At 58.0% G+C, this 26133-nt stretch overlaps 1 protein-coding gene across 3 annotated transcripts; it reads right to left on the bottom strand.

Annotated features, from left to right (window-relative positions):
• On the bottom strand, nt 1-24662 carry GMEB2 (glucocorticoid modulatory element binding protein 2). Of its 3 annotated transcripts, none has more exons than XM_031433420.2 (10): nt 24608-24662; nt 15591-15768; nt 13024-13121; nt 12401-12528; nt 8044-8147; nt 5951-6108; nt 4033-4104; nt 3583-3720; nt 3240-3362; nt 1-2605 (listed from the first exon to the last, which is right to left on the bottom strand). In XM_031433420.2, the coding sequence occupies exons 2-10, from the start codon at nt 15719-15721 to the stop codon at nt 1947-1949; spliced, it is 1611 nt and encodes a 536-aa protein (XP_031289280.1). In that variant the 5' UTR covers nt 15722-15768; nt 24608-24662; the 3' UTR covers nt 1-1946. The 3 variants fall into 3 exon arrangements, with proteins under 3 accessions (XP_031289280.1, XP_064352953.1, XP_064352954.1); XM_064496883.1 differs by lacking the exon at nt 24608-24662 and adding an exon at nt 16785-24038; XM_064496884.1 differs by lacking the exon at nt 24608-24662 and adding an exon at nt 18550-24038.
• Between the last annotated feature and the right edge of the window lie 1471 nt (nt 24663-26133).

Below are 26133 nucleotides of genomic sequence, written 5' to 3'. Positions count from 1 at the left end.
TATGAAAAATGTTTTAATTTTAAATCAAAGTACCAAGCAGATACTTGCAAAACAGCATACAAAGTAGAACTCAGATGCCTCCCGTCCCCAGGCTGCCTCTGAGCCCCTCAAATCGAAACCCAAGCACAGGACAGCCCCTGCTGCCAGGGCTGAAGGGGAGGAAGGGGCGGGTGCTGACAGCGAGATGGCCTGACCCCCAGAGCCGGTGGTCTCTCAGAGGACAGTGGGCCCCTCCCCACACCCTGGGGCTTGGGGCCCGCCAGGCACAGTGTCCGCGGGAGTGGCTCCGGGCACCTCCGAGCGGGCAGAGGTGCCATGAGGAGCTGCGAGTTGACTCTGAAGCCTCCGTGGCCTCCATTTGTATGAACTTTCCACCCAGTGCCCCACGGCCTGCAGGTGTGGGCGGCTTTTGAGGACACGGCAGGTCTGACTGGGACAAAGGCTCCAAGGACAAGACACCCAGTTTTGTTAGCGACACGGCCTGCCACAGTCTGAGCCAGACGCCCACGGGGCCCCACTGCTGTGTGTATCAGAGATGAGGCTGGAGGAGAAGCGCGTAACAAACGAGGAAGTGACATCGCGCAGGAACCGGCGACCCATGACAACGGCCGGCCAGAAGTGACGAACAAAACAGCCTCAGTGCTTGACGTGGGGTGAGGGTGCTGAGGTGGGGTCCTGGGCCCCTGATGGACACAGGACGGATGGACGGAGCCCAGGTCCCTTCAAAGTGCAAGGCGGACAGTGGCTTCTCTCCGGGTCTCTGCAGGTGACAGGAGGCCCGGGGTGGCCGTGGGGACCCCCTGCTGTAGCAGCTTGAGGCAGGGCAGCCTCTGCCTGGTCTTCTCCTGAGTCCAAGATCAGAACTGCAGCTGGCCGGCTGGTCCACACAGCCTTCCGCGGGCATCTGGGCACCTGCTTTGCCCAGCGCTGGCCCCCAATGCCCTGGGGCACAGTGTCAGCCAACGGGGTGCAGCCCACCTCCAGGTGGGGACAGGGTCCCGGGGGCTGAGGCTGCCACACTGGCCCCAGCAGCACAGGCGCTCGTGGGCCCCCATCGAGGCACGTAAGCACTGGGTGTGGACCCGCTATCCCACGCCCGGCCCAGGACTGACGCCCAAGGCTCGCCCGCCAGCACTCCCTGGAGGCCGTCCCTACAGCCCCTGTGGACAAAACACTCTGGAACCAGAGCAGACAGGGAAGCCTAGGCACTCAGCATCGCTTAGGCTGAAAACACTATAAATCTGACTCTTCCTAGAAGCCGACTAAGGAGTTTACTTAAAAACACCCACAGAGCGTGTGCAAGAGCCCGAGCCCTGAGCGTCTGCCAGGTGGTGGGGGGCGGTGCCCCACTCTGACCCGTGCTGCTCAGGCCCCTTGGCCCTCTGGCCAGGCGGGTGCCGGAGGTCTCATCCCGACTCCACAGCCCCCGAGCCACGACAGACCCGCTGACACCTGTTCTGGGGACGGGAGGACAGGGTGCTGGCCACACTAGCCCTACAGAAAACTGTGGGAAGAAACCAAATCCATAGGATCCATGAGTCTCCACACTTGGGGGCAGTTCCCAAGACACGTGCTAGCGACGGCCTCCCAGCCGGCGGGCAAGGGCCCTGCTCCCCGCTGCACGCGCGCCACCAGCCACACCTGGGCCTCCATGGCCTCCCCCATGGGCTCCCGACCAGGGCCCAGTGTGTAAACAGTATTAATAAGCAACAGGTGGAAAAATATTTTCCCAAGAAAACAGAAGGAGGCTCGGGACTCGGAGACCATGTGCCAGGCCGCTGCAACGCCCCTTCCTCTCCTCACGTCTGTTTTGGCGTTTCCTCTCTTTGGTTCTGCAGCCCCATGTGGCCCCGTGGCCACTGGGCGCTAGCGCCGAGCTCCCGCCCGGCCGCAGCCTGAGAGGCGGCCAGCCCTGTGCCCGCGAGGGCCTCACCCTCCGCTGACAGCTACTTGTGCTCGTGGCCCTCTGCCATGGCAGCCACCTCGATGGTGGCTGTGTGCTCCTCGGGCCCCGGGGCAGCCACGGCACTCTCCATGGCCCCCGTGGGCACTGTCACGATGGTGCTGCCCCCGGGCGACACCTGGGCCACGTTCTGCAGGGTGGGGCCCAGGCCGGGCAAGGTGAGCAGCTGCAGAGGGCTCACGACCTTGACCACAGTGCTGCCATCCTGCATGGCGGCCGTGCTCAGGACCGTGAGGCTGGAGGCGTCCGGGTGGATCTCCACCGTGTTGGGGAAGGTGGTGCCCGAAGAGGCCAGTACCGTGTAGCCCCCCAGCAGCGGCGAGGCGGGGGAGCCGGCCGGAGCAGCCTGGGGGGCAGCCTTGCCCAGCACGGGGGAGGGCAGGGTGGACACCACTTTGCCCAGGGGCACGCCGGCGAGCTGGGAGACGGGCACGCCCGGGGTCAAGGCGATAGGAGCAGACTGGGCGAGCACCTGCGAGGCGATGGCAGCCGGCCCAGACGTGGCCCTTGCAAGCCGGGGCCGCTTCACTGGGGGCGGCAGGGAGACGGGCGTCAGCGTCATGAGCACGTTGCTGAGGTGCTGGGACTTGTGCTTGAGCTCCTTGGCACGGCGGCGGTGCTCGTCACACTGCTGCTCCAGGGCTGCGGGGACAGGGCGCGGAGTGACTGTGGGGACGGGGGTGGGGGCGTGACTGGGGGGACGGGGACAGGGACAGGGTGCAGGCGTGACCGCGGGGCCAGGGGCTGGGGGGCAGCAGACCACACACAACCTGCCCTGACCAGGCCTGTGCGGACTTGGTGTCTGACCGCCCCGTCCCTATGGTGACACCCTGTCCTGTCCCCGCAAGTCCCCTGCAGTGACGCTCTCTGAGGGCCAGTCTGATGGGGACCTGCCGCTCCACGGAAGCGTGAATGCGTCTGAGGCAGCACCTGCCAGCTGCCCGGCGTGGGGACAGCCTTCCCTGTCCTCTGTAATGCCTTCTGCCCCCCTAATGTCTGTGTGGGAAGCTGCTCTCATGACGTGTTAAGACACGGAGATCACGACAGACACGTAACCTTCCTGCCTCACACACACCCACAGGCGTGTCCCCAGTTAGGCGCCACAGGAGCGGGGAGGGAGGCACAGTCTCGTGGGTGAGCCGTGGGGTTGCAGTGCATCCAGGGGTGGTCTGGCGAGGGTCGTCACGGTGTCACCAAGCCGGGTGCCCCCAAAGCCCCCTTGGGAAGAGTGCTCCCATGCAGCGGTGCCAAGGGCCTGCAGGGGAGGCCAGCATACCTGCCAGGTCGCGGGCGTACTGCTCCCGAGAGCGGTCCATCTGGCACTTGTGGCTGGCCAGCACCTTCTTCACCAGATCCAGCATGCCGAAGTTCTGCACGATGTTGTTGAGAAGGACGGCGTCTGGTGGTAGGTGGGGGGTGCGCACGGTAAGGACGCCACCTGCAGCAGGCCTGGGGGGCACCGCGCGGCCCCGAGGCAAGGAAGGGCCTGGGGGGAGTGGACTACCTGCCCCCAACCCCCCGCCCCCCAAGCTGAGGTGGCTGGGCTCAGCTCTGAGCCGGGAGGAACAGGCTGCAACCATGGGCCCCCCACCCCACGCAGAGCAGACACGGCCCCTCACCTCGGAGCTGCAAGGGAGGGTCCTGGACCCGCTGTTGCAGGCCCTTCATGGTCTCCAGCAGCTCCTGCTGGAACTCCTGGATGACCTCGTCCAGCAGGCCAGCATCCTTGAGCCCTCGCCAGAAGGCAAACGTGTCATCTGTGAGAGAAGGAGGGGCTCAGAGACGGGGGCCTGTACAGGCAGCCCCCCGCAGGCTCAACCCCAGAGAGGAACAGAGAGCCATCTGGAGGATGAGGCTCTGCGGGCAGCAGTGTCCCCGTGATGACAGGCGGGAGTCCGGTGGGTCGGCCAGGCGGGAGACGGCATTGAGCACACCTCCAGACACTAGGACGGTTGCCAGTGCCCGGCCCCGGGCAGAGACCCCACAGGCCCGTGCCTCCACCGGGAGGGCTCTGCACGGCCTCGCCCCGGGGCCCTCCACCGAGAGAAGCTGCAGGAAGGGCCCCGTACCTCCGATGGCTGTGGTCCAGTCCCCAGGGTCCTCACAGGTCTCTATGGTGATGGTAGCGGGAGACCCATTCACTGCAACCAAGACGGGACGGCGTGAGCCTCTCTTGCGATGGGCCGGCATCCCCCTCACTGCACCCCAGCTCGAGACTCTCCTTCACCCCATTTTCACAAAACTGCCGGACGTGCACGAGCGCGACAGAGGACTCACGTGCCTTAGGTTCTGAGCTCCCCCTTAGGCACACAGAGGAGCAGGCACGCCCCAACCCGCCAGTCTCCTCAACGCCCCGCCGCTCCTGTCATGCTGACAAGGAGCTGCTGCACCCGCCGGCCGGGGCCACAAGATGGCCTTCCTGCCCAACCTGCTCTCAGGCCTGCGGCCTGGGGCCCTTTTCATCTGCCTCACCGACACCATCGTCCATTGGGGCCACTACCACGCTTCCATTTTTGTAAAGCCCCAGAAGTGGGACGTGGACCGCTGTATGCCACCCAGAGGTTCACCTCTGACCCCGTCTCTGGCGTCTGCAGAGTCCTGGACATGGTTCGGATTTGGACACTTGGGGCTTAGAAATAAGCCCAGCAACACAATGTCCAGGTAGACTTTTCGGCCTCTCCCACAGCCGACGGCGGTCCTGCCAGGGGAGGTCAGATGCTGGGAGTAACTCTCCTAGTTTGGGCTGACAGGGAACCTTCAAGCTACAAGCGAGTCTGCGTTCTGAGGACCCCAGCTGAAGAAACCACCACGTGGGTGAGTTTAAGAAAAGCAACAGACCCGTCCAAACCATCGCGGGATCACAGGGTTCAAAGAGCTAAATCCCAAACCCTCTACCAGACACAGCACCTGAGGCGTGAGAACCCGGTCCCTTCCGAGAGGTGGGTCACTGCGGACGCCTTCTGTAAGGCAGAGCAGAGTCTGCACCCTGAAGAGGCCCTGTTCCTGCGGAAGCCACCAGCCCACCAGGAGTGGGATACGCATCTCCTGGTGTCTCCTGGGGTTGGGGCCTTGCCATGACCCAGCCCCACCCACACTGCCTCGTGCAGTCCCAGGGGCCAGGCCAGGACCCAGACCACTTGCAAACAGTGACCACTGGATGAGCAAAGGGCCGACAAGGGCTAGGCCCCAAAGCCAGCAGCCTGAGTGTCCCTGGAAGGATGCCACGACGGGGACGCTGCCAGCCAGGCCGCCAGGCAGGGCGTAGCGACTGCACAGAGGATGAAACCCTGGCCTCACCTATGCCCCCGGGTCTCCCTCACCATCCTCCCAGGTACAGGGCAAGGCGCCTTGACCAACCACCGTCCAGTCTACAATAAGGACGGCCCCTGGCCGCACAGCAGCAGGCCCAGACTGGCCGTGGGGTCACAGCGCAGGGACACTGTGCCTCCCATCTTGGGAAGCACGGCCCTGCCCAGTTCTCAGTGGGCAAAGCGAACAGGGGCCTCATTTCATTCCAACTGCAGTTTTAAAAAGAATCTCTACTCAAAACCCTGGAAGAAGTTCCAGGGAGTGTTTAGTCCTTCCACGCTTCAGAGCTACGGACACCAACACAAAAGAGCGTGACATGCGTCAGCAAACGCAAGCGGCAGGGAACACTGAGCGGGAGCCCGGCCACGCAGGCCTGCGGCCCCAGGGCGAGGACAGAGGGCAGGCCGGGCGCTGCCCGTGTGGCCGGAGCGGGGCTGGGCCCTGGGTGCTCGCCTGGTTCTTCTTTGCACGCATCTCTACACACGAACGACTGTATCTTACAATGAAAATGGCTTAAAAGGAGAGCGCACTTCAACCTTCCCTGTGGAGGGAGCTGCCGTTCAGCCAGACTTCCTCGGTGGGGAAGAAGGAGGTGGCCACTGACCCCTGGGGCCCAGAAGGGACAGTGAGTAGGCGGGGAGGCCCCGCTCAGGCTGGCAGCAAGGGCCCGGCACATACCATCGGCCGTGGCGGGAGTGAGCGGAATGTACTCGGCCGGCGTGGGGCTGCCCAGGGACGCACGGGCCCCTGAGAGGTCTATCTTGGTACTGCGGCAGGTGTTGGAGCAGACCCTGTCGTGCTGGTAGAAGTCCAGCTCTCCGGAGTCCATGATCTTCCTGTGCAGGCAAGGGGACGAGAGCATCAGGTGGGGCCCAGGCGCGGCTGGACGGCCTGTGTGACTGGACAAAGATGCCCCCCTCACCCCTGCCCACAGGCATGCGCTCAGATCCGCGGAAGGAACGGCGGGCCTGAGCTGGGCAGGTCCAGGGTGGCCTCTCCAACACCCCAGCCCAGCTCCCTCAGCCAGCCGCCCTGGCCATCTGCGCGGCTCTGTGGGAAGTGGGACCATAGTGGCTGGTGCCCGAGGGAGACATGAGGCTGTCCTGGAGGTGGAGTCAGCACTGTGGGGGCTGGGCAATCCCCTGGGATGCTCTGCTGCCTGCCGGCCCCAGGGACAGCCCCAGTGCTGACAAGGTGTGGATGGCGGCACCCCTGCCCGGTGCACAGCCTGAGAGGTGGAAACCTTCCACCAGCACCCCGGCTCCTCACTGCCCAGAGGCTGCGTCACGCCCGCACCTGCCCCGATGGCCTCCCTGGCCCTCCTCTGCAGCCTGGCCCAGAGGTCCTGGATTTAAGTCCAGTGTCTCAGCTCGTCTGCCCTGACCTGCCCTGGGGCTCCTGCCACCCTCAGCCTCTGCGCAGCGTGACTGCATATGGGTGGACACACTTCCCAACTGCGCTCTTCCAATGAAATGGCCGTGGCTAGGCCACCGAGACACTCAAGATTGGTGAGCAACGCCTAGAGTGCAAGGCCCCGGGCCAACAGGAGGGCACAGGGCGGCTGCTCCAGAGGGAAGCTGGAGTGGGGAGCTGCCGGGTGCCCAGGGTGTGCTCCCTGAGGGCTGCAGACAGCTGGGTGCCAAACATGCCTGAGGACGGCAAGAAGCCTCTCCTCCCAAGAACAAATGCACAAAGGAGAGGAGCAGAGCAGCCCCCCAGCTGGCCGGGCCCCGTGAGAACCAGCAGCCCCGTGCACAGCCACACAGAGGGCCCCGGTCAGAGGTCTGGCTCTGGCCGAAGAGGAAAAGTTAACATGGGGAAACGAGGCGCTACTATTCCAGGGGCCGTCCACTCAAAAGCTCAGTTTGTCCTCAGGCTTCCTGGAAGGGCACCACCCCTCGTGTCTCGTGGGCGCAGGGAAGCAGTCAGAACCCCCCACAGGAGAGCCCGAGCAGGAAGCCCCAGACCTCGGACTCCACATCTGTGTGCGCTGGGTGGGGGCCGGCCCGACGCTCCCCACAAATCCCGAATCAACCTCAGCGGGAGGACGAGGTGTCGGGAGAGAGCGAGAACGAGACCTCGGCACCCACAAGGGCCAGCACGCCTCACTCCAGAGACAGGGAGGCTGGGGCTCTGGGCCGAGGCCCCCTGAAAGGGCAAGGTCACAGCTGTCACAGCATCACACAAGTCAGCCTGGTGGAGACCAACACGGCCAGGGAGCACAGACGTGGCCCCGACGGGCCCCTTGCCCGGCAGACTGGCCGTCCAGAAGGGACAGTGACTGAACAACGGGCCAGACTGACGCACTGCAGCTTAGACGGGGCACGCTCTCTACTGGGATCCAAGTTTGGTGATGGCGGTGGAAGAGACTGGAGCTCGCTGCGCCTGCAGGGGACGCACGGGTGGGACGCACTCACGGCAACCTGTGGGTTTCGCACGCCCACTTCAGGAAGAAGTACAAACCAACAAGGCATGGAGGCTACGCTGAGAGATCAGGCCCAGGTGCCTCTCCGACGTGCAAAGGCCGCACGGCAGCACTTATGTTTCACTGGGAAACAGCTGGAAGTGCTTCTGGTAAAGAGCTGGCGGATGTCAAACTGAGACAGAAGCCCTTGCAAGCCTGACACGGTCGCACGCTGGCAGAGGTGTGGGCCGGTGCAGCCCCAGGGATACTGTCCGCGATCCTCGTGGGTGCAGCGCACCTCACGGGGTCAGCTGTGCTGCATTGGCCCCGCCCCGCCCACCGCCCCGCCCCGCCCCGCCCCGCCCACCTGAGCATGATGCCGTTCATGCGGATGGCTCGCTTCCAGTCCTTCAGTGTGGACTTGCCCGCCAGGTGCACAAACTCCTTGGGGCTGATGACATGCTCGTCGTACTGAGGGTAGAAGAGCAGCCGGGGTCAGGACAGGCCCCACCACCCTCCTCACCAGCCCGGCCCCCCGTCCAGAGCCGGCCCCAGCAAAGGGCACCACGCGGGCCGCGGGCCACTCTCCACCTGACACTCAGGATCCAGCACTGGTGACTGGTGGGCAAGAGCACCCCGGTGAGACCAGCCCAGCCGGCGTGCACAGTGGCCACAGCGGGTGGCCAGGTGCCCAGCCCGGGAGAGAGCTGAGTGCTTGGCGGCCTCCCCAACAACACACCTGGGTCCAGCACTGGGGAGGGCAGAGGTGACCACATCACTCAGAAAGGCATGGCACACTCCCCCTCCAGACAGCACCCAGCAAAGCTCCCGACGTGTAATTTAGCCCAGATGGGCACACACACCATGTCGGGTGCGGGGCGACACAACGCACCCACATCCGGCAGCTGCAGACGTCCCCTCGGCCGCTGCCCCGGCCCAGCTGCACCCACCATCACGGGAGCACACACCATTTCAAAGTCAGGGAACTAAGAAAAGAAACGCTGATGTACTGAGGAAGTCATTCTGGCTTATTCAGTTGTTCCCTTAAACTTGATGCTAACGAAAACAGCCTGTTGTGACCCATCAAGCATGTATTACACATCCGCTTTATTATTACAGAAAAGAGTGCACTGACCAGAAGTAAAGAATGTCCATGTTAAAAATAAAGGTTCAGTGCCCCGATCCTGGGCGCCAGCGCAGGTCCTCTCTCGCTGATGAGCCTCCCGTCCCGGGTGCCGAGGCCATGCCGTGCGTGCGGCATGTGCCGGGCTGCTTTCTGAGACCTCGAGGAGACACGTCCTTGGCTTGTCTGATGTCCCCTGTTCTGACGGGGCATGAACCTGTGCTGGAGGCCCTGCTTCTCAGGAGCAGCTTCTCGGTCACCTGGGAAGCAGCTTCTGGGCTAGTCCTCCATTTGTCTCAAATGAAACTCTTTCCTATTCTTCTTGTACATTGATGATTCTCAACACAACTGCCCTCCCCACTCACAGGGTTCTGCTGGTTTCCCCCAACGGTGCAGCGCAGACGGCCCGAGAAGGTGAAGCATCCTCTTCAACCTTGTTAAAGACCCGAAATAAAACTGCACTGTCTCAGAAAACAAGCAGGAGGGGCTGGACGAGTCCCCGGTCTCAGCAGAGGCAGAAACCAAAGTGCCACCTGTGTCCAGGCGCCCTGCTGGGTGCGCCCCGGTCAGCCCAGATCACTGGCCAGGGGAGCAGAGCCCTCGGTTCTTAGACGGGTCACACCGTCCTCGTCGCGCCACACAGATGCGAGGGTTTTACACACTGAAGGTTTGCTGCAAACCTGTGTCAAGCAAGTCTCTCGGAGCCATTTTTCAGCAGTGTTTGCTCAGTTTGGGTCTCTGGGTCACAATTTGGTAATTCTCACATTTCTACCTTTTTCATTACTATTACATGTGTTACCGTGATCTGTGATCAGTGACCTTTGATGTTACCACTGTGACTCGCTGGAAGCTCAGGTGACGGTTAGCATTTTTAAGTTGAGGCATGTAAACTGGTTTCAGTCGTGATGCTATGACACCATTAACAGACTACAGTCCAGCGTAAATGTGGTTTTTATACGTGCAGGAAAACCAAAACGTCTGTGTGACTCCCTTTATTGTGACAGGGGCCTTATTAAGGTGGCCTGGAACTGAACCCACAGTGTCTCCACCACATTCAGTCACAGCAAACGCGACCCACCTGGAAACCCTCTTGATGGACGTGGTCTTCCTCATTTCCAGAGCACCTGCCTGCGCTCTGAGTCAGGAAGCCACTCCCTTCCCCTCGCTCAGCTGGTGGGGAGATGGCCCAGCCCAGGCAGGTGGAATTGAGGACCTCCCTGGCCATGGCCCGAGCACACAGGTGTGCTGGTCACGCCCCCTGACCTCCCTGCCCCGTGGCATGTCGAGCCTCCCAGGACGTGCATCAGGGCCAGGAGCCCCTGCCTGTAGACTCACCCTGCCTCCTGCCACCCCAAACCCTGGACCACCTTCCCTCTGCCTGAAATCATTTCTGAGAACATCCCTAGTTATACCTTGCTGGTGGCAAACATGGTTTTGTCTGAAAACGTCTTCATTTCCCCTAATTTTTGAAGGTGGTTTCACCGCGTGTTGCTGACCCGGCACTTCTAGGGCCTCAGCTGCGGGGGAGTCTTCTCTCGGCAGCTCCAGCATGGCGGTACCTACGGTAAATCTCTGGGCTCCTGCCCGCTGCTCTGCTGTGACTCCCCCCTCTGCAAGGTGGGACAGCACAGGGCCACCTCGAGACACTTGCATGAGCTGCTGAGTCTCGCCTTCACTTCTGAGAGCAAGGCTCCCATGAACATGCACAACTCTCAAGGCCAGGAAATTACTGCTGACGCAATGCTGTCTAACCCACAGGCACTGTTCCGACCTCACCAACCGTCCCAGTGACAGGCTCTGTGGTGACGTTTCTCTCTGAGCAGGACCGCACGCCACACTGCCTGCCGCATCTCTCCTCCTCAAACCACACGGCTCCTCAGCCTTCCCACATCCTCCTGACCCCGACATCGTCCGTGAGGCACGTGGGCCAAGGTCTTGTAGACAAGAAGCGTGTCCCTCAGTGTATCTGATGCTTCCCCTCAGTGGAGCCAGGCTGTGTGTTTCGTCAGGAGTGCAGAGTCCTGGCCACTCCAACAGGAGGCCCGAATGTCGTCCATCGTTTGGGGAGCGATCTGCCGGGTCCCCACCAGTGTTCTTGAAGCAGGACCTTCGTGACGGGGACACCCTGAGACAGCCGTTCCTCGGCCAGCTCCCCGGACGTCCGGCTCCAGCGCCTCCTCCACGGTAGTCAGCTGGCACACGTACTGATGTCACAAGCAGTGAAACACGCTGCAGTAAACGAGGGCTCGCAGATGCTGCTTCCACCTGAGTCACAGCCCACGCTTCTCGCTCACCACTCTGACAGTGAAGTGTCTCAAGTAGCCGGGGGAGGTCCTCCGAGCTGGCACCTACACAGCTTTCTGAGTAGTTGGTTTCTCTTCATTCACTCAGTCTGGGATGTCAGACCTCTGCAGGCCGCTCTCCTTCCATGGTTATGAGAGCCCTCAGCCCGGGGACATTTCGGGGGCTGGTACTCTGAACAACGTCCTCATGTCTGTCTTCCAGTTCACTAATCATGCCTTCAACTGTGTCTAGCCTGCTGGAAAATCTATCCACCTAGTGCTCAGTTTTAACTTTTTTTCATTTCTAGTTTGTTCTTCCAAATCTGCTTATGCTTTACTCGTGTTTGAGCCTCTCTCTTATTTCTTGAAATAAACACAATTGCTTTATGTTCCATGTCTCAAAATTCCAACCTGCAGCGTTTGTGTGTCTAATTCTGCTGCCTGTGGTTCCTGTGTGCACTCAGGTGCTTGCTTCCTTGTGTGCTCAGGGCTTTGTTTTGTTTGACTGTGTGCTGCTCCTTTTCTCGGAACTTTGTCTGCTAAAATTACTTGAAACCTGGGATAAAGATGAGTTCTTCCAAAAAGGATTTTTCACTTGCTTCTGTCAGATCCCTGGGAGAGCTGCCGGCCAGGACCCACTTACACCTACCTGCTCGGCCTGAGTCTTCAGACTGTACAGGCCACGTGTGAAACCCCAAGGGCCCCTGTCCGCCCGGTGCTAAGACATGAGAACATTTTCCTTGTCCTGGGGGACAGAGGGGCTGGGAGGACATGCTCAGTGGTCATTCAACACTGGAGACCTTTGGAAGCAGCAGCGTCACAGAGACCATCCCCGCCCCCAGCTTGAGGAGGCATCTAGAAGGTGCTTTATGAAGACATCTCAGGTAGCACTTCCGGGTGCTTTCAGAACAAGGTGAGTCTGGACACCTGAGCCACAAGTGGCAGGAGCACACCCTCCCCTTCATCCTGCTCCAGGCTGCTAACCACCCAGCCACTCACCCTGCCCAACAGTCACCGCCAATCCCAATCCCAACAAGAACAGAGCTGCCTCCTTCCCAGCCTCTCTCCACAGCTTCATTCCAGGAACAGACCGACCGCCAGGTGGCTCTCCCCGTGCCCTCAGCGAAAACCCTGTCTGTCCTTGGAGGCTCCTCCCTTTCCCCTCTGCTCTCCCAAGCATAGGATTTGGGCCTTCTCAACCCCTGCCCCGCAGGCCACCCCCCAGAGGAGGGGTCTCCTCTCGTTTTCTTCGCATTGCAGTTCGGGGAGGCTCCCTGCAGCCAGCCCACGCGCTCGGTTTGGCTGCATCAGACCCTCACCTGCACACACTTCACGTTGATCCCAGGACACACGAACTTCCTCCAGATGAGGTTGGCCCTGCTGTCCCCGCAGGTGATGGGGTACACGATCTCAGCCTCCAGGCCTTCCTCCTCCTCAGCCATCTTCACTTCTCAGAGGTGCAGAGGCAGGGAAGGGGCAAGACAGAAGATCAGTCACAACTTCCCCAAAGAACTTCCTGCAGGGGCACAAACCTAACTACCAACCTGCAAACCAGGCATTACAATCCGGGAAGGACTGAGACAGGACCCAGGTGGGCAGGGCCACGTCTCATCAGCCCGAACTAAAGAGCCCCAAAGGAAATAAACTACCTGCAATGACTCCAGAGAAACCTATTCTTAACATTTCGGTGAGTTCTGAGGCCTTTAATGAGGCAACAGCAAAGGACCACAGGTGAGAAAGAGTCCCCACGACCACTCACAGATGGCGCAGTAAGGAGACCCGCAAACCTGCGCCGGCCCCCCACCCCAGGCCCCCGGAAAGGAGCCGCAAGAGGGCCCCGGGAACCTCGATGGTCAGCCTGCAGCCAGGAGGACCGCTGCCTTGGGAAAAACTGTCTGCAGAGATGCCAGCAGGCCCCGCGGCGGGAAGGCAGGCTCCCTACCTAACACGGCTTCCTTGAGCTGTGAGGACGCAGTGAATGCAGCTGCAGCAGCCGCCGCTGCATTTTCTGTCTCCATGTTGTCTTCTGTCAGGTCACCCCTGGGAAGGAAGGAGAGGAGAGGGGGAGACATCAACATCCCGAGACAGCGAGCCCCGCAGGGGCCCGTCCCTGCACCGCCATCCCCACAGGTGCTTCTCCAAGTGGCCTGTCTTGTTCCAGCTGCATCTCCGGTGCCACAAAGTGCCCGGCGTGTGACACCAGCACAACACCTTGGGGGAGGCGATGACCGCAGGAGTGGGAATGCTCAGCCTCCACAACTTTCTTTAATAAAGGTTTTAATTTCTATCATAACGATTTCATGTGATTATAGAAACTATCAAAAAGTATAAAATTTCAGAATGAAGGAAAAAGAAATCAGCCTTGGCCTAACCTTGTTTTTATACAAAAATATAAGACAAATCAAATGTCAAAGTAAAAAAGGTACAACTATAAAAGTGTTATAAGGAAAAAAATTTTTTTAAATCATTGCAAAGTGGTAAAAAAGGTTTTTTTTTTTTTATGTGACAAAAAATCCAGAAATAAGAGACAAAAAGTTTGCCTTAAAAAATAAAAACTTTGTGTGGGAGGAAAAAAACCCAGAAACAATGTTTTAAAAGAGAGAATTGGGGGAAACTTACACAACATAAGGAAGACAAACAACTCCCTTCCTCATAAGACACAAAGAGCCCCAGGGGAGCTGGCCAAGACCTCACTGGGGGCCTCTTCCGACTTTCAAGAGATGCAAACAGAGGCCCCGCCAAGCGACCAGGGACAGTCAGTCCTGGACAGGGCACTGCCTGCAGCTTGGAGATCAGGGACCTTTGACCAGGCCTCCCTTCTGGGAACTAACCGTGCAGAGAATGCAGTCCCACATGTGGCCCTGTGCAGGACATCTCAAATGGGGCTACAGTCTGGCTCCTGGAGCCCAGGAGGAGACACAGACGGTGGGCGGGGCCGGCGGAGCTCCCCTGGTGACCACTGAGGGCATAGCGGTGCTCTTTTCTGCACGAGCGCCAGCCTCAGGCAGAGGGGCACTTGAAAACAAACGCCCTCTCAGGGGTGGCTCCTGGGCATCCAGAGCCTCGCTGCCAAGCGAAAGGGAAGGGATGGGCCCTGAAAGCAGCAGGAAACCCTCCGGTCTTTTAACACAGCAACACGGTCAGGGCAGCAGAGACAGAGATGGATCTCAGGGGCAGGAAATGGGCTGGGAGGCAGGTGGGAGGCTTCCCAGTGTGGACCTCAGCAGCAGAGGACGGGCACAGCAACACGTCCCCTGCTGAGGGGACACGCGGACACCGCGGGTGCAGCCAGGGCAAATGGGAGGCTGAGGCAGGGCCCATGCAAGACAGGCTCGGACCCCCAGGGGCAGCCCTCCAGGGTCCCTGTGGTCACTGCCCCCGGGGCAGCCGCCGACCCAACTTCCAGCACCACAGACCAGGTTTAAGGCCCCTGAGCTTCCAGAAACTAAGTCAGAAAACAGCCTTCCTGGGGCCAAATGCAGCACTCCCCGTCCCCTTGCAGGAGGAACTTTGCGCAGTGGATCTGCAGTTCGGCCAGGGTCAGGGCTTGGCTGGATGTGGGGGTCACGGCGAAGCCTTGGTTGAACAGAGAATCCCCTGGGAAAGGTGAGCAGGAGAGAGCCCACCTGAGCCCAGAGGGCCAGCATCTAAGCAGCAGCAGAGAAGGCCAGGCCCCCGGGAGGGGCTGCCGTGGAGATGGAGGGGCGTCTCCAATGCCAAGGGCACTGGCCAGGGGGCCCCAGGCTCTGCCGGAGACCCTGTGCTCAGGGCAGCAGTGGTCATGGGTGCAAGGAGAGGGGCAGCAGATGCAAAGGCACTTCCTCAGACAGTCACACACCCTGCAGTGAACACGGGCGTTGCCCGGCGAGCCGGGGCAGCCTCCCAGAGCCAAGCCTGCCACCACTCGGCCCACAGGAGGGCAGGTCAACAGCCTCAGTTCAAACGTCAGAACTCCAAAGCCCTGAAGGAGCCCCAAGGGCCAGGCAAACACGCACCAGCCACAAGTAAACTGTGTAAAGCAAAACAACCCAGCGCCCTGAGCCAGGGACGAGGCCAGGGCTTTGCTCTCAAGAAGGAAGCCAGCAGCTAGATCAAAAGTCAGCTTTTTGGGCAAACAACACCCCATGTGGATGGGTAATAGGAGAGGTCAGGAAGGGGGCGCTCCACGTCGCGGTGAGGAGGGTCCAGAAAAGCCTCTGGCTCCTCAACTTCCTTCTGACGAGACCATCCCCACGGGCCCCACCGCGCCCCCTTAAAGGAGAAGTGGGCGGGCGTCTGGGAAGTGAAGGCGCTCACGCGGTGCGGTGCCGGTGCCGGTGCCGGGTGCCGGGGAGAAGAGGCGGAGCAGCCCGTCCCAGCCTCGCTGGTCCCTGCACTCCCCGCTCCGGCCCCGACATCCTTCCCTTCAGGGTCCCCGCGGCCAAGGAAGCTCCTGGAGCCCCCAGCTGCCCCCACCATGGCCCAGATGCCCTCCAGACTGCAGCTCCAGGGACAGGTGCCCGTCCTCACCCATGAGGGGCCAGGTTGGTGGTGACCAGCACGGTTTTCACCTCCTCCACGCCGCTGCCATCCACCGCCGTGTCAGGTGTTGTCACCACCACCACCTCCTCCATGTGGACGCTCACGTCGGGGGCAGCCATGGCGCAGCGGGAAGGGAGCAGCGCTGGCGCCCCTGCCCGGGCGGGTCCTGCAGGGGCGACAAGGTGGCAGGGCGTCTGCACAGGGACCGCGCTGCTCTCCACAGGAGTGGCGGTGACAGAAGGGCCATCCTGGGGCTCCTGGCTCCAGGGAGGGTGGGATCAGCTCTGCCACCATGAGAGCTACGACCAGGCAGGATGCGGGGGCGCCCCACGAGTGCTGGGGGGGCTCAGGGTTACCCGGCAAGGAACCAGAAGGAACCAGGAGTCAGGTTTCTTGGTTGTTACTGGCCCTGGTGTCCCCAGGCATGAACTCAGGGCTGTGCAGAGAAAGCCCTCAAACACAAGTCCTGTCTCTGGTCTGGGAAATCCTCCCTACTACTGTTCTCATCTTTGCTGGCTTCGCCCTCCCAGCAGTCCCTCCAAAACCCCGGGATGGCAGAGACCAGGCAGGCACCTAAAACTCTGAGGAACTAGAGGCACGTCAGTCCACCCTCTGATGCCTGGCTCAGGGCAGACCATGCACCGAGGTATCACAGCACAGAGGACACTAAAAAGACCCGGTTTTTAGCCAGAGGACAAGGAAGCGGGCTCTGGGGTCAGAGCATGAGGGGGACTGCAGAGAGGAGGGAGGTCAGAAAGGGCTCACACCCAGGGTGCACGAGGGCTTGGATCATTCCTTACCTGCCCGTGTGAGACCCTGACCCTACACGACAAACTAGAGGCTTCGAGAACTGACCTACAGGGTCAACTACCACCCACGTCTCAGACTGGCCATGGAGGGACCTACAGGGAAGACCCAAAGAACCCTGCACAGGCTAGAACACTGAACTGATTAAGGCTCACGCCCACAGGAGGGCTCAGAACCTGCAGCCTCAACCTACCCGGGTCCACTTCCTGCTATAACAAAACACCACATTCTCCGCAAGACTCACCCGGGACGTGGAGCCTCATAACACGACATTCAAAGTAACCAGAACACAATCCAGGATTATCTAACATACAAAGAATCAGGAAAGTCTGACCAATTCTCAACGGAAAAAATTATCAAGAGAAGCCCACTCACAGGTGACCACTGGAGTCAGCAGTGACTTCAGAGCAGCTGTTATTCCTGCTTCATGAGGGAAGCCAGACGTCCTTGAAAGTATCGGCACAGGAACAGAGGTCACAGCCAAGTGGAAATTAGAGTTAAGAAACATAACAACAACAGAAATAAAAAATTCCCCGGGTGGGCTCAATATTGGAATGGAGAGGAGAAAGGAGGGAGGCAGTAATAGAGCAATACAAACCACCCAGCCCCGGTGACAGGAAGGAGGCGGACGAGCAAAACGAACAGAGCTTCCGGGAGTGCGGGACGGGACTAAAGAGCTGGACGTCTGCATCACTGGGTCAGAAGGGAAGGAAAGAGCGTGACGCTGAAGAAACACTCTGAAGCAGTAACAGCTGAATGCCCCCAAATTCAGTGGAAAACATAAATGTGTACACTCGAGAAGCTCCGCAAATCTCAAGCAGGAGAAACTCGGAGAAGCCCACGCCCAGGTCATAACCAAGCTGCTGAAAACCAACGACAACGTAAAAACATCCCAAGATTAAAAAAAAGGCACATGTTTCCCACATGGGAGGAATGGGCAGCCCGCGGACTCTGGTCTCCAACGCGCAGGAGGAGAGAGCTCCCAGCGCTGCGTTCGGCAACAGTGGAGAGATCCTCCGGACGTGAAGGCAAAATAAAGGCATTTTCAGACACAGGGAAACTAAGAGAACTGGCCATGAGCAAGAGGACCTGCTCTAGAAGAAACGCACTTGAGACAGAAGGACAAGGGCAGCAGCGGGAGGCCTGGAGCCTCAGGACTGCAGGAAGGGCACCCAACGTGGGAACCGCTGGATGAGGAGACAAGCTGTGGACAGAGAAACACCTGCAAACCACGCATCTCCCAAAGAACTGGCACGTAGAACCCTCAGCAATAACACAGCGTGAGAGCAGACAGGGGTTGGGACAGACACTTCAGCAAGAGACATGCAGACGGCAGGCAGGAGCACAGAAACGCCTGACATCACCCCCCCCCCCCCGAAACGCAAGCCAAAACCCCCACGACGCACCACAGCCCTGGCAGCACCGCTTGAAAACCCAACAACCAAAAGTCGACATTCGAAGAAGGTGAGGCAGTGGAGCGACCGGAATCTCAGACACAGCTGGTTGGTGCAGCGCCTGGAAAAGTCTGGAAGTTTCTCATAAAGTTTAATGCACTCTCAATACAGGACCCACCAACCGCACTCCTGAGTACCTGCCATGGCAAATGAATACCTGGGCTTCCCCCAAATCCCACACACACATTTTCATGACAGCTTTATCCATAACTGGCAGAAACCGGAAACAACTCAAAAACCTTCAGCAGAAGAAACAAACAGACAGAGAAACAGACTATGGTCCATCCACACAAAACAGGACGACTCAGGGATAAACAATAACGAGCGACACGCCAGCCCCGGGCGTCTCTGCAGACTCGTGCGGGCGGGCCGCACAGCCGCCCGGGGACGGCGACGCTGCGGCGGGGCTCTCGCCCACAGCAGGCAGCTGCAGATGGCAAGGAAGTGAGGCCGTGAGTTCTCTGGTTTCCCAGGGCGTATGCTCACACCACACTGCAGTCTACAGAGCTTGTAACGCATTATGTCCACAAACATACACACCCTGGTGAAAAAACACTGTATTGTTAAAAATGCTAACCACTGTCTGGGCCCTCGGTAGTAGCAGCAGTGACAGCAAAGACTGCTGATCACAGGTCACCACAGCAAACATAGGAACAACAAAGAGTGTGAAATAGCGTGAGAATTACCAAAATGTGACAGACACCGAAGTGAACAAGTGCTGCTGAAAAGACGCCAACGAGAGACTTGCTCGCCGCGGGCTCGTCAGGCCTCCGCAGCTCATGAGCGATGCGGGATCTGCAAAGCACACAGAACGAGGTGAGCCTGTGACGCGCGAGCCCCTGCAGGGCGTCCTGGACGAGACCAAACCTGGGCACCACGGAGCAAGGCAAGGGGCCGGGCTCGGGGAGGACGCGCCCACCAGGAGAACACCAGCAGGAGGGTCTGGAGGGCCGGGACTGCTCTGTCTTCCGGTGGTGGGGGTGGCTACACGAATCTGCACGGGGGTAAAACTCAGAACTGTACCCCAAAAACCATAAAAGGTTACTTTACCACTTGGAGATCTTTTTAAAAAATTAAATTGGCCAAAAAATGCTATTGCACTCTCACACACGGTCAACTGACTTCTGACAAGGATGCCAAGACCACTCCAAGGGGATGCGGACCGTCTTTTCAACGTGTGGAGCTGAGACAGCTGAACACCTACGTGCACAGGAAGAAAGCTGGTGCTGTCAAAGACCCACACATAAAAGCTAAAACTACGACACCCTTGGAAGAAAACATAAGGGAAAACCTTCATGACGTTGGATCTGGCAATGATTCCTTGAATACGACACCAAAAGCAGAGGCAACAAGGCAAAGTAGGTAAGTAGACTCCATTAAAATTAAAAATTATGTGAATCAAAGACATTCTCAAGAAAGTGAAATAACATAGAAGAAAATACTTGCAAAGCATGTATCTATCTGGTAAGGGACTAATATCCATAATATAAAAAGAGCTGTTACAACTCAGCAACAACCAAACAACCTAAAACACGGGCAAAGGACTCAGACATTTCTCCAAAGAAAGCACGCAAATAGCCAGTGAGTCACTGAAAAGATGTTCAAGCCCCCTTATCACTAGGGAAATGCAAATTAGAACCACAAGAAGACACCACTTCGCACCCCTCAGGATGGTTATTACAAACACGCAAACAAATGGAAAACAAGAGTGGTCAGGATGTGGAGAAGCCGCAGCCCCTGTGCATGGTCAGCAGGCGAGCAACAGGACGAAGCCGCTGTGGAAAAGCCCAGCAAAGAGTTAAACATACAATTATCATGACCCACCCGTTCCGATGTGATTTCTTTGCTGTTATGATTCCTATGTGAAACGCACAGGATTCAGGCTGTGTTAACCCTATGCTAAGTAGCTAAAAATGGAGCCTTGGTGGCCAGTGTCATCTTCCCTGTTGGTTGTTTTAAAACATCCACTGCAGAACTGCAAGAATGCTAGAGTGATAAACCAGGAGTGCTACTTTAGATAAGAAATGTGTTTGGTAACAAACATCACTGGAACAGAAGGAGCAAGGGATGGAGACAGACTCCCCGGGGCGTAACTGTCACACCCACTGACAGACTCCTTAAGAGACCTTCAACCTCCAAGCACAGGGTCCAGAGGCTCTCCGTGGAGGACCCAGCTCCAGGCTGTCGCCACGTCCACACTCACTGGTCTGGAGGTCGCAGCCGCATCGCCATGGCGGCCCACTGCTCCCTCCCTCCCGCTCCTTGAGCGCTTCTGTACCCCTTCCTATCTTCCCTGCTTTGACTAAATTGTGCTGTGCTCACTGTGTGCCACGAACTGAGTGATTCGTGAACTGAAAACTGGCTGTCCCAACCCTGCGACTCTCAGGTGGCCCTACCCCAGCCCCACCACTGGCCCTGCAACAAGCACCAGCAACCCCACAGACACTCTGGCACGCGCGATAGTCACACGGAGCCACAGCTCTGTGCCCATTGACGGATGAAGGGACAAACAAAAGGCGGCCCATCCACACTGCGGAATGCTGTTCAGCTTTTGAAAGAAAGGAAATCCTCAACATGCTACAGCACGGATGGACCACGAAGACGTGGTGCTGAGTGAAACAGGCGAGACTCGAGAGCAAATGCCGCATGATTCCACTTGCACGAGTGGTACGAGCGTGAATCATCCAATTCACACAGACGGGAGGTGGGCAGAGGCCACCAGGCGCCGGGGAGATAGGGCGGGAAGAGGGTCAGTCTGAGGAGACGAGAAAGTTCTGGAGGCCAATGGCGGTAAGTGTTGCACAGCAATGTGACTGCATCTAATGCACTGAAATGTACACTTAAAATGGTTAAAATGGCATATCTTGTGTTATGTACATTTTACCATAGTAAAACACCTTTTTTAATGCTACTGCAACAGAATGACTTATTAGGACTAGATACGGGCTAAAAAGAAGAGAATACATTAAAAATCTGCTAAAAAGGGAACATTTTCAGAACCTCATTTTTATCACACTTGTTCATGTGCAAGTGACATCACCTGCCCGGCATGGTACCAAACGGGGAGCAAGTCCAAGGTCGGGTGGGGACCACCCTGGGCGGGCACCTGCTCCTGGCTCCCGGGGCAAGCTCTTCCAGAGGAGCCATCGCCCTCCAGGCCCCTGCGTCCCCAGCTCACTCACTGTAATTAAGCCTTTCCCGTCAGAATTAACTGGCCCAAATTCAACCACCAAATACAAAACTTGGCCTCAAGGGCTCAAGGTTTTTGCTAAATCACACTCCGAGTACATCACCTAACACGCCAACATTTTTGAAAGTCTGTCGGAGAAGGAGAGGTCTTCAGACTCTCCTTCATTTCTTGGGTCCTGGGACTCGGCAGGCTTCACTCCTCCCCAGCTGGGAACAGGTCACTGACAACACTACGGCCACCGGCCCAGGTAAGATAGTGGGGAGAAAAGAAAGAGCCACCCACAGAAAATGACAACAGTCCCCCAATCAACCCCAGGCCCTGACGTGCCAGGAATCAGGAAGCGTGGTGACTGCAGAGAAAGTGGTTCTTAACGAGACACCGTTCTCAACCAGAAAGCACAGGCAGTTGAGGGAAAGGCCACAGGTTCCAGTGAAGAGCAGTGAGTTCTGTTCCACCCACAGCCCTGGACCCGCTGGGTCGGGGTCCCAGGAAGCTGGGTAAGAGGAACACTCAGTTAGGGGATCCACGTCAACTCACCACAGAGAGCTTGCTCCAAGTTGGTGAATCTAAACACCAGAACGACTGACGAGATGCTGGAGACAAGAACACACCCTCTTTCCTTGCTTTAAGAGGGTGTAAAAAATGAACCACGCAAGGAAAGGCTCATCTCAAAAAATCAGGAAAAATAAAATATTTTAAAACCTCAGAATGACCTCACACAGCAATCCATTTACTATCACTCCAATTTAAACCTGCAGCCACCTAACAGGACAGGAAATCTCCAGCCGCCAGAGCTGCTTGTGCTCAGGTCTCCCGGACTTCATGACTGGCTCTGAACGCTCCTCAGCCGGGAAAGCTGCAACAGTGCATCTGGCCACAGGGACAGACTTACAGCTTTGAAACAGAGAGCTTTACACAGTCATGAATCAAAGACCACTTTAAAATCACCCCTAAAGTGACGCTGCTCTAGGGTGTGCACTTCCCAGGATTTAGCAATCTCACCGAGGCACCTCCACTTTCCCTAGGTGGGCTCAATGGGGGCTACGAAAGTCACGCTTCAACCGAAAGCTGCAGAAGGGCAGGAACCCACCGCACGGGCCACTGTCTTCACCCAAATTTCAAAACTCACAGAGTGCTAAGTAACGCAAATGCACAAAACAGTATTCCTGCCGATCCAACTGGCAACTGTATTAAGTTTTCAGAAGACACACACAAAAGTTACTTCACAGAAGATAGTTCCAGTCCTTGATACAATGAGGTTTAGACACAAAGCAAGCACCGCAGAGAGCAGTCACGAGCCTGCTGCCGGCATTCCACCTCCCTGGTGGGCACATGTGGCCCTCGCAGCCTCTGATCCTAAAGCCTGGGTTCCTTACTAGTGTGAATGGAGCCCCAGTTAATTCTGAGGTAAGTAAGCTATGAGGAAATATTTTTTAATAACATTCTTCGGCATAAAAACACAAAAATAAGACAAAAATGATAACGTGCAGTCATTACATCAGATTCAGATCTGGCTTTCTGTGTCTTCTGAAAAATCACGAATGTATTCCCTTGATAAAAATACCACTAGAAACATATCAGAGGTCACACACTGGTGACCCACAGGTACAATTTCTTTGATACTCAGTGTTTCAAAATTTTTAATTAGTTGCCAACTTTTCAACATTTACAGGGTTCACTAAAACAAACAAACAAACAAACAAAACCTCCAGATTTCCAGCTTCTCTTTAAAACTGTCAGAAGCCATCTCTAGAGGTGGTCCCTCCAGTCCTGCCTTCCCTTAAGAATCTGGGCTTCCGTGGTCCTGCCCTCCTGGTGGGGGCGGGAGGCAAATGCAAGAGCTCTCCAGTGTCGGCCACATCCTGCACATCACACGCAGCCAGGCGGCACCTGGCTCTTAAGTGTATCACAGCATGCAAATTCCTCCCCCGTCCAGGGTGTCTTCCCAAAGTTTTAAGACACTTCCTATAAAGAAACAATTTCTAAACAATCAGTCTGCTTAATTTATCGTTACATTTGGGGTTTATTTAATCCATTTGGTTTTATCTTAGGTAAGACTGATGTACACCGTGGTACAGTACTGTGGCCTGTTGGTGGGAATACAAATTGGTGCAGCCACTATGAAAACCGCAGGGAAGTTCCTCAAAAGACTAAAAATAGAACTACCATATGATCAGCAATCCTACTTCTGGGTGAATATCCAAAGGAAATTAAATCAAGGTCTCCAAGAGATGTCTACACCCCACGTTCACTGCAGCATTATTCACAATAGCCAAGATATGGAAGCAACCTAAGTAAGTGTCCATGGACCACTGAATGCATAAACTTTGGTATATACAGCAGATAATTTAGCCTTAAAAAACAAAGAAATTCTGCCATTTGTGACAACGTGGATGAACGTGGAGGACATTGTGCTAAGTGAAATAAACCAGACTCAGAAAGACAAAATACCACGTACCCCTCACAGGAGGAATCTAGAACAGTCAGAGAGGCAGAGGGTGGAAGAGTGGTTGCCAGGGGCTGGGGGAGGAGAAATGGGACAAACTAGTCAGAGTACAAAGTCTCAGTAACGCAAAATGAGCAAGTCCTAGAGTTACTAACACGTGTTGTCGACCTAGAATTCTGCTAGTTAAGTGTTATTATCACAAAATGATAATAAGAGCAGGAAGAGGCCCCTGGAGGTGACGGACGGTTTATAGCACTGACTGCAGTAATGGTTTCATGGGTGCATGATCTCCAAACTCCACACTGTATACATTAATTATCTACAGCTTTTATCCATGAAAAAGAAAAAGACTCATGTAATTGAAACTTGTATTAGAAGTGTCAGCAAAGAAAGAACTCTGGTTCACTGTTAGAGTCAATCGACTAAATAAATCATAAAGTGTTAACATATCGATACTGGACCCACATTGATTGGTCCCTACCAAGGGGTCCACCAAGGGGTCTGGATGCACGAGGTCCCCACGGGAGGGGAACACCCACGCAGCCCCACTGGAGAGGGGACAACCACGTGGCCCCCACGGGAGGGGGACAACCTCGGGGCCCCCACGGGAGGGGGAACGCCCACGGGAAGGAGGACCCCCACGGGAGGGGGGACGCCCACGCGGCGCCCACGGGAGGGAGGGCGCCCACGGGAGGGAGGACCCCCACGGGAGGGGGGACACCCACGCGGCGCCCACGGGAGGGAGGACCCCCACGGGAGGGGGAACATCCACGGGGCCAACGGGAAGGAGGACCCCCACGGGAGGGGGGACACCCACGCGGCGCCCACTGGAGGTGGGGGAAACACGCGACCCCCACCCACGCGGCGCCTGCCCTCCCGAGCTCCAGAGCTCCCGCCGCCCGCCGCCTTCCGGCAAAATGGAGGCCGCGCCGCCGCCGACGCGCCTGACGCGGGCCCGTGACGCCCGTGACGCCCGTCGCGCGCCGCCGCCCCTCCCCCGCTCCCCTCCCCCCGCCGTAACGTCCTGACGCTCCGCAGGGACCCCTGACTGGACGGCGGCGCGCGGCGGAGCGAGAGGCCTCGCCGCGGGGGGGCGGCGGGCGCTTACCTGGGCCGCGGCCGGACCTGCGCGGGCGCCGGCGGGTGGGCGGCGGCGGCAGGCGGTGGCGGCGGCGGCGGCGGCGGCGGCGGCGGGCTCCGCTCCTTGTTGGGGATTCGGCGGCGGCGGCGGCGGCGGCGGCGGCCCGGGCGCGCGCTTCCTTGTGACGCAGGCGGCGGGGCCGCGCACGCACGGGCAAGGGCGAGTCCGGAGACTTATTTGGTGCTAGGCGAGGGGAGCGGGCGGTGCCGAGAAATAAGGCCCGGTAGGGCCCGGCGCGCTTGCGCAGGGGCGAGGGCAGGGCCGGAGGAGGACGCGGCGGCCCCGCCCCCGTCCTTTGGCTCTGCTGACCGGACGCGCGGACGCATCTGCCCCAACTGGACCTCCGCGTGGGTCGGAGCGAGGGGACAGGACCCGGGAGAGAATGCGTAGGGTGTCTCGCTTGGGGTGGAGGGAAACATGCGTGACCAGTAAGTGACCAGCACCAGGTGCAAGTGCCCTTGTGTCACGCGTGGGAGGGCCGCGCGTCTCTGCGTCCTTCTGCGCGTCTAGTCCGAGTCCTGCGATTATCACGTGTCACTTTTTATAGTAAGCCTTAAGAACGGTTCTGAGCATTCCCATGTTCGAGCCCGCGCACTGCCACCCGGTGTTCCGCGTTGACCCGCCGCCGAGCTGTCCTGTGCTGCAGCCACTGGCAAAATGTGCTTGCTTAAGTTTGCCTCAGAGTAAAGAGAGTTGCTCAGTTGTCACTGAGCCGTAAACGACGCTCTGGTGCAGGGTTTGGAGCGCTCTGAGAACGCTCCCCTTTTTAAAATAGCTGGAACATAAAGTGGGGTTTTCCAGAACGGGAGAAGGCAAGCCTTGCGCAGCCTGCACGGATGGCCTTTGCCTTGAGAGCCAGTGCATCTGTTTGATGGAAGGTGCGGCGGGGGCCCTGCCCGAGCCGAGGCCGGTGTCGGGCACTCGGATCTTGCCCCCGAGGACTCCTGGAGGAGGCGGGCACGGCCCCTTGTTTCCCTGAGCTGCTACTCCCCACCTGCGCCTGGCAGTTAGGGGGGGCCAGGGGGCGGCGGGCATGCCAGACTCTCCCAGCTCAGGCGCCGGGTGACTGCTCCCACTCGGGGCGGAGAAATGGACACACGTGCCTTCTTTAGAACCAAGCCGAGAATCTGTGTTTATACTTAAGTGGGAAGAGCACTGAGGCCTTTTCCCGGACTGGGACATTTTCAAGCAAACTTCATTTCAGCGGTGTTATAACTGAGAGAGTTGCACTTTCATTCTGTTTTCAGTAATGTAGAGTTTACTCAAGCCAGTGATGGGGAAGTCTTTCTTTCTAAAGATTAAACTGTGAGCTTATATCAGCGTTGCTGTTTTACTGTGTTTTACATGAGTGGGTGTGCTTGGCCTGTGTGTCATTTATCAGTTTCCCTGTCCTCGCATTCCAGAAGGAAATGCCAGTGTAGTGGAAGGAAGAGGACTTGGAACCACGCAGGAGACAGGACCAGGCCTTCGTGGCACCTGTGTCCTGTGCCTGC

The sequence above is a fragment of the Camelus dromedarius genome, chromosome 18 (genome assembly GCF_036321535.1).
Source record: "Camelus dromedarius isolate mCamDro1 chromosome 18, mCamDro1.pat, whole genome shotgun sequence".
In the NCBI taxonomy this organism is placed as follows: domain Eukaryota; kingdom Metazoa; phylum Chordata; class Mammalia; order Artiodactyla; family Camelidae; genus Camelus; species Camelus dromedarius.
This window is presented reverse-complemented; position numbering and strand designations above follow the sequence as displayed.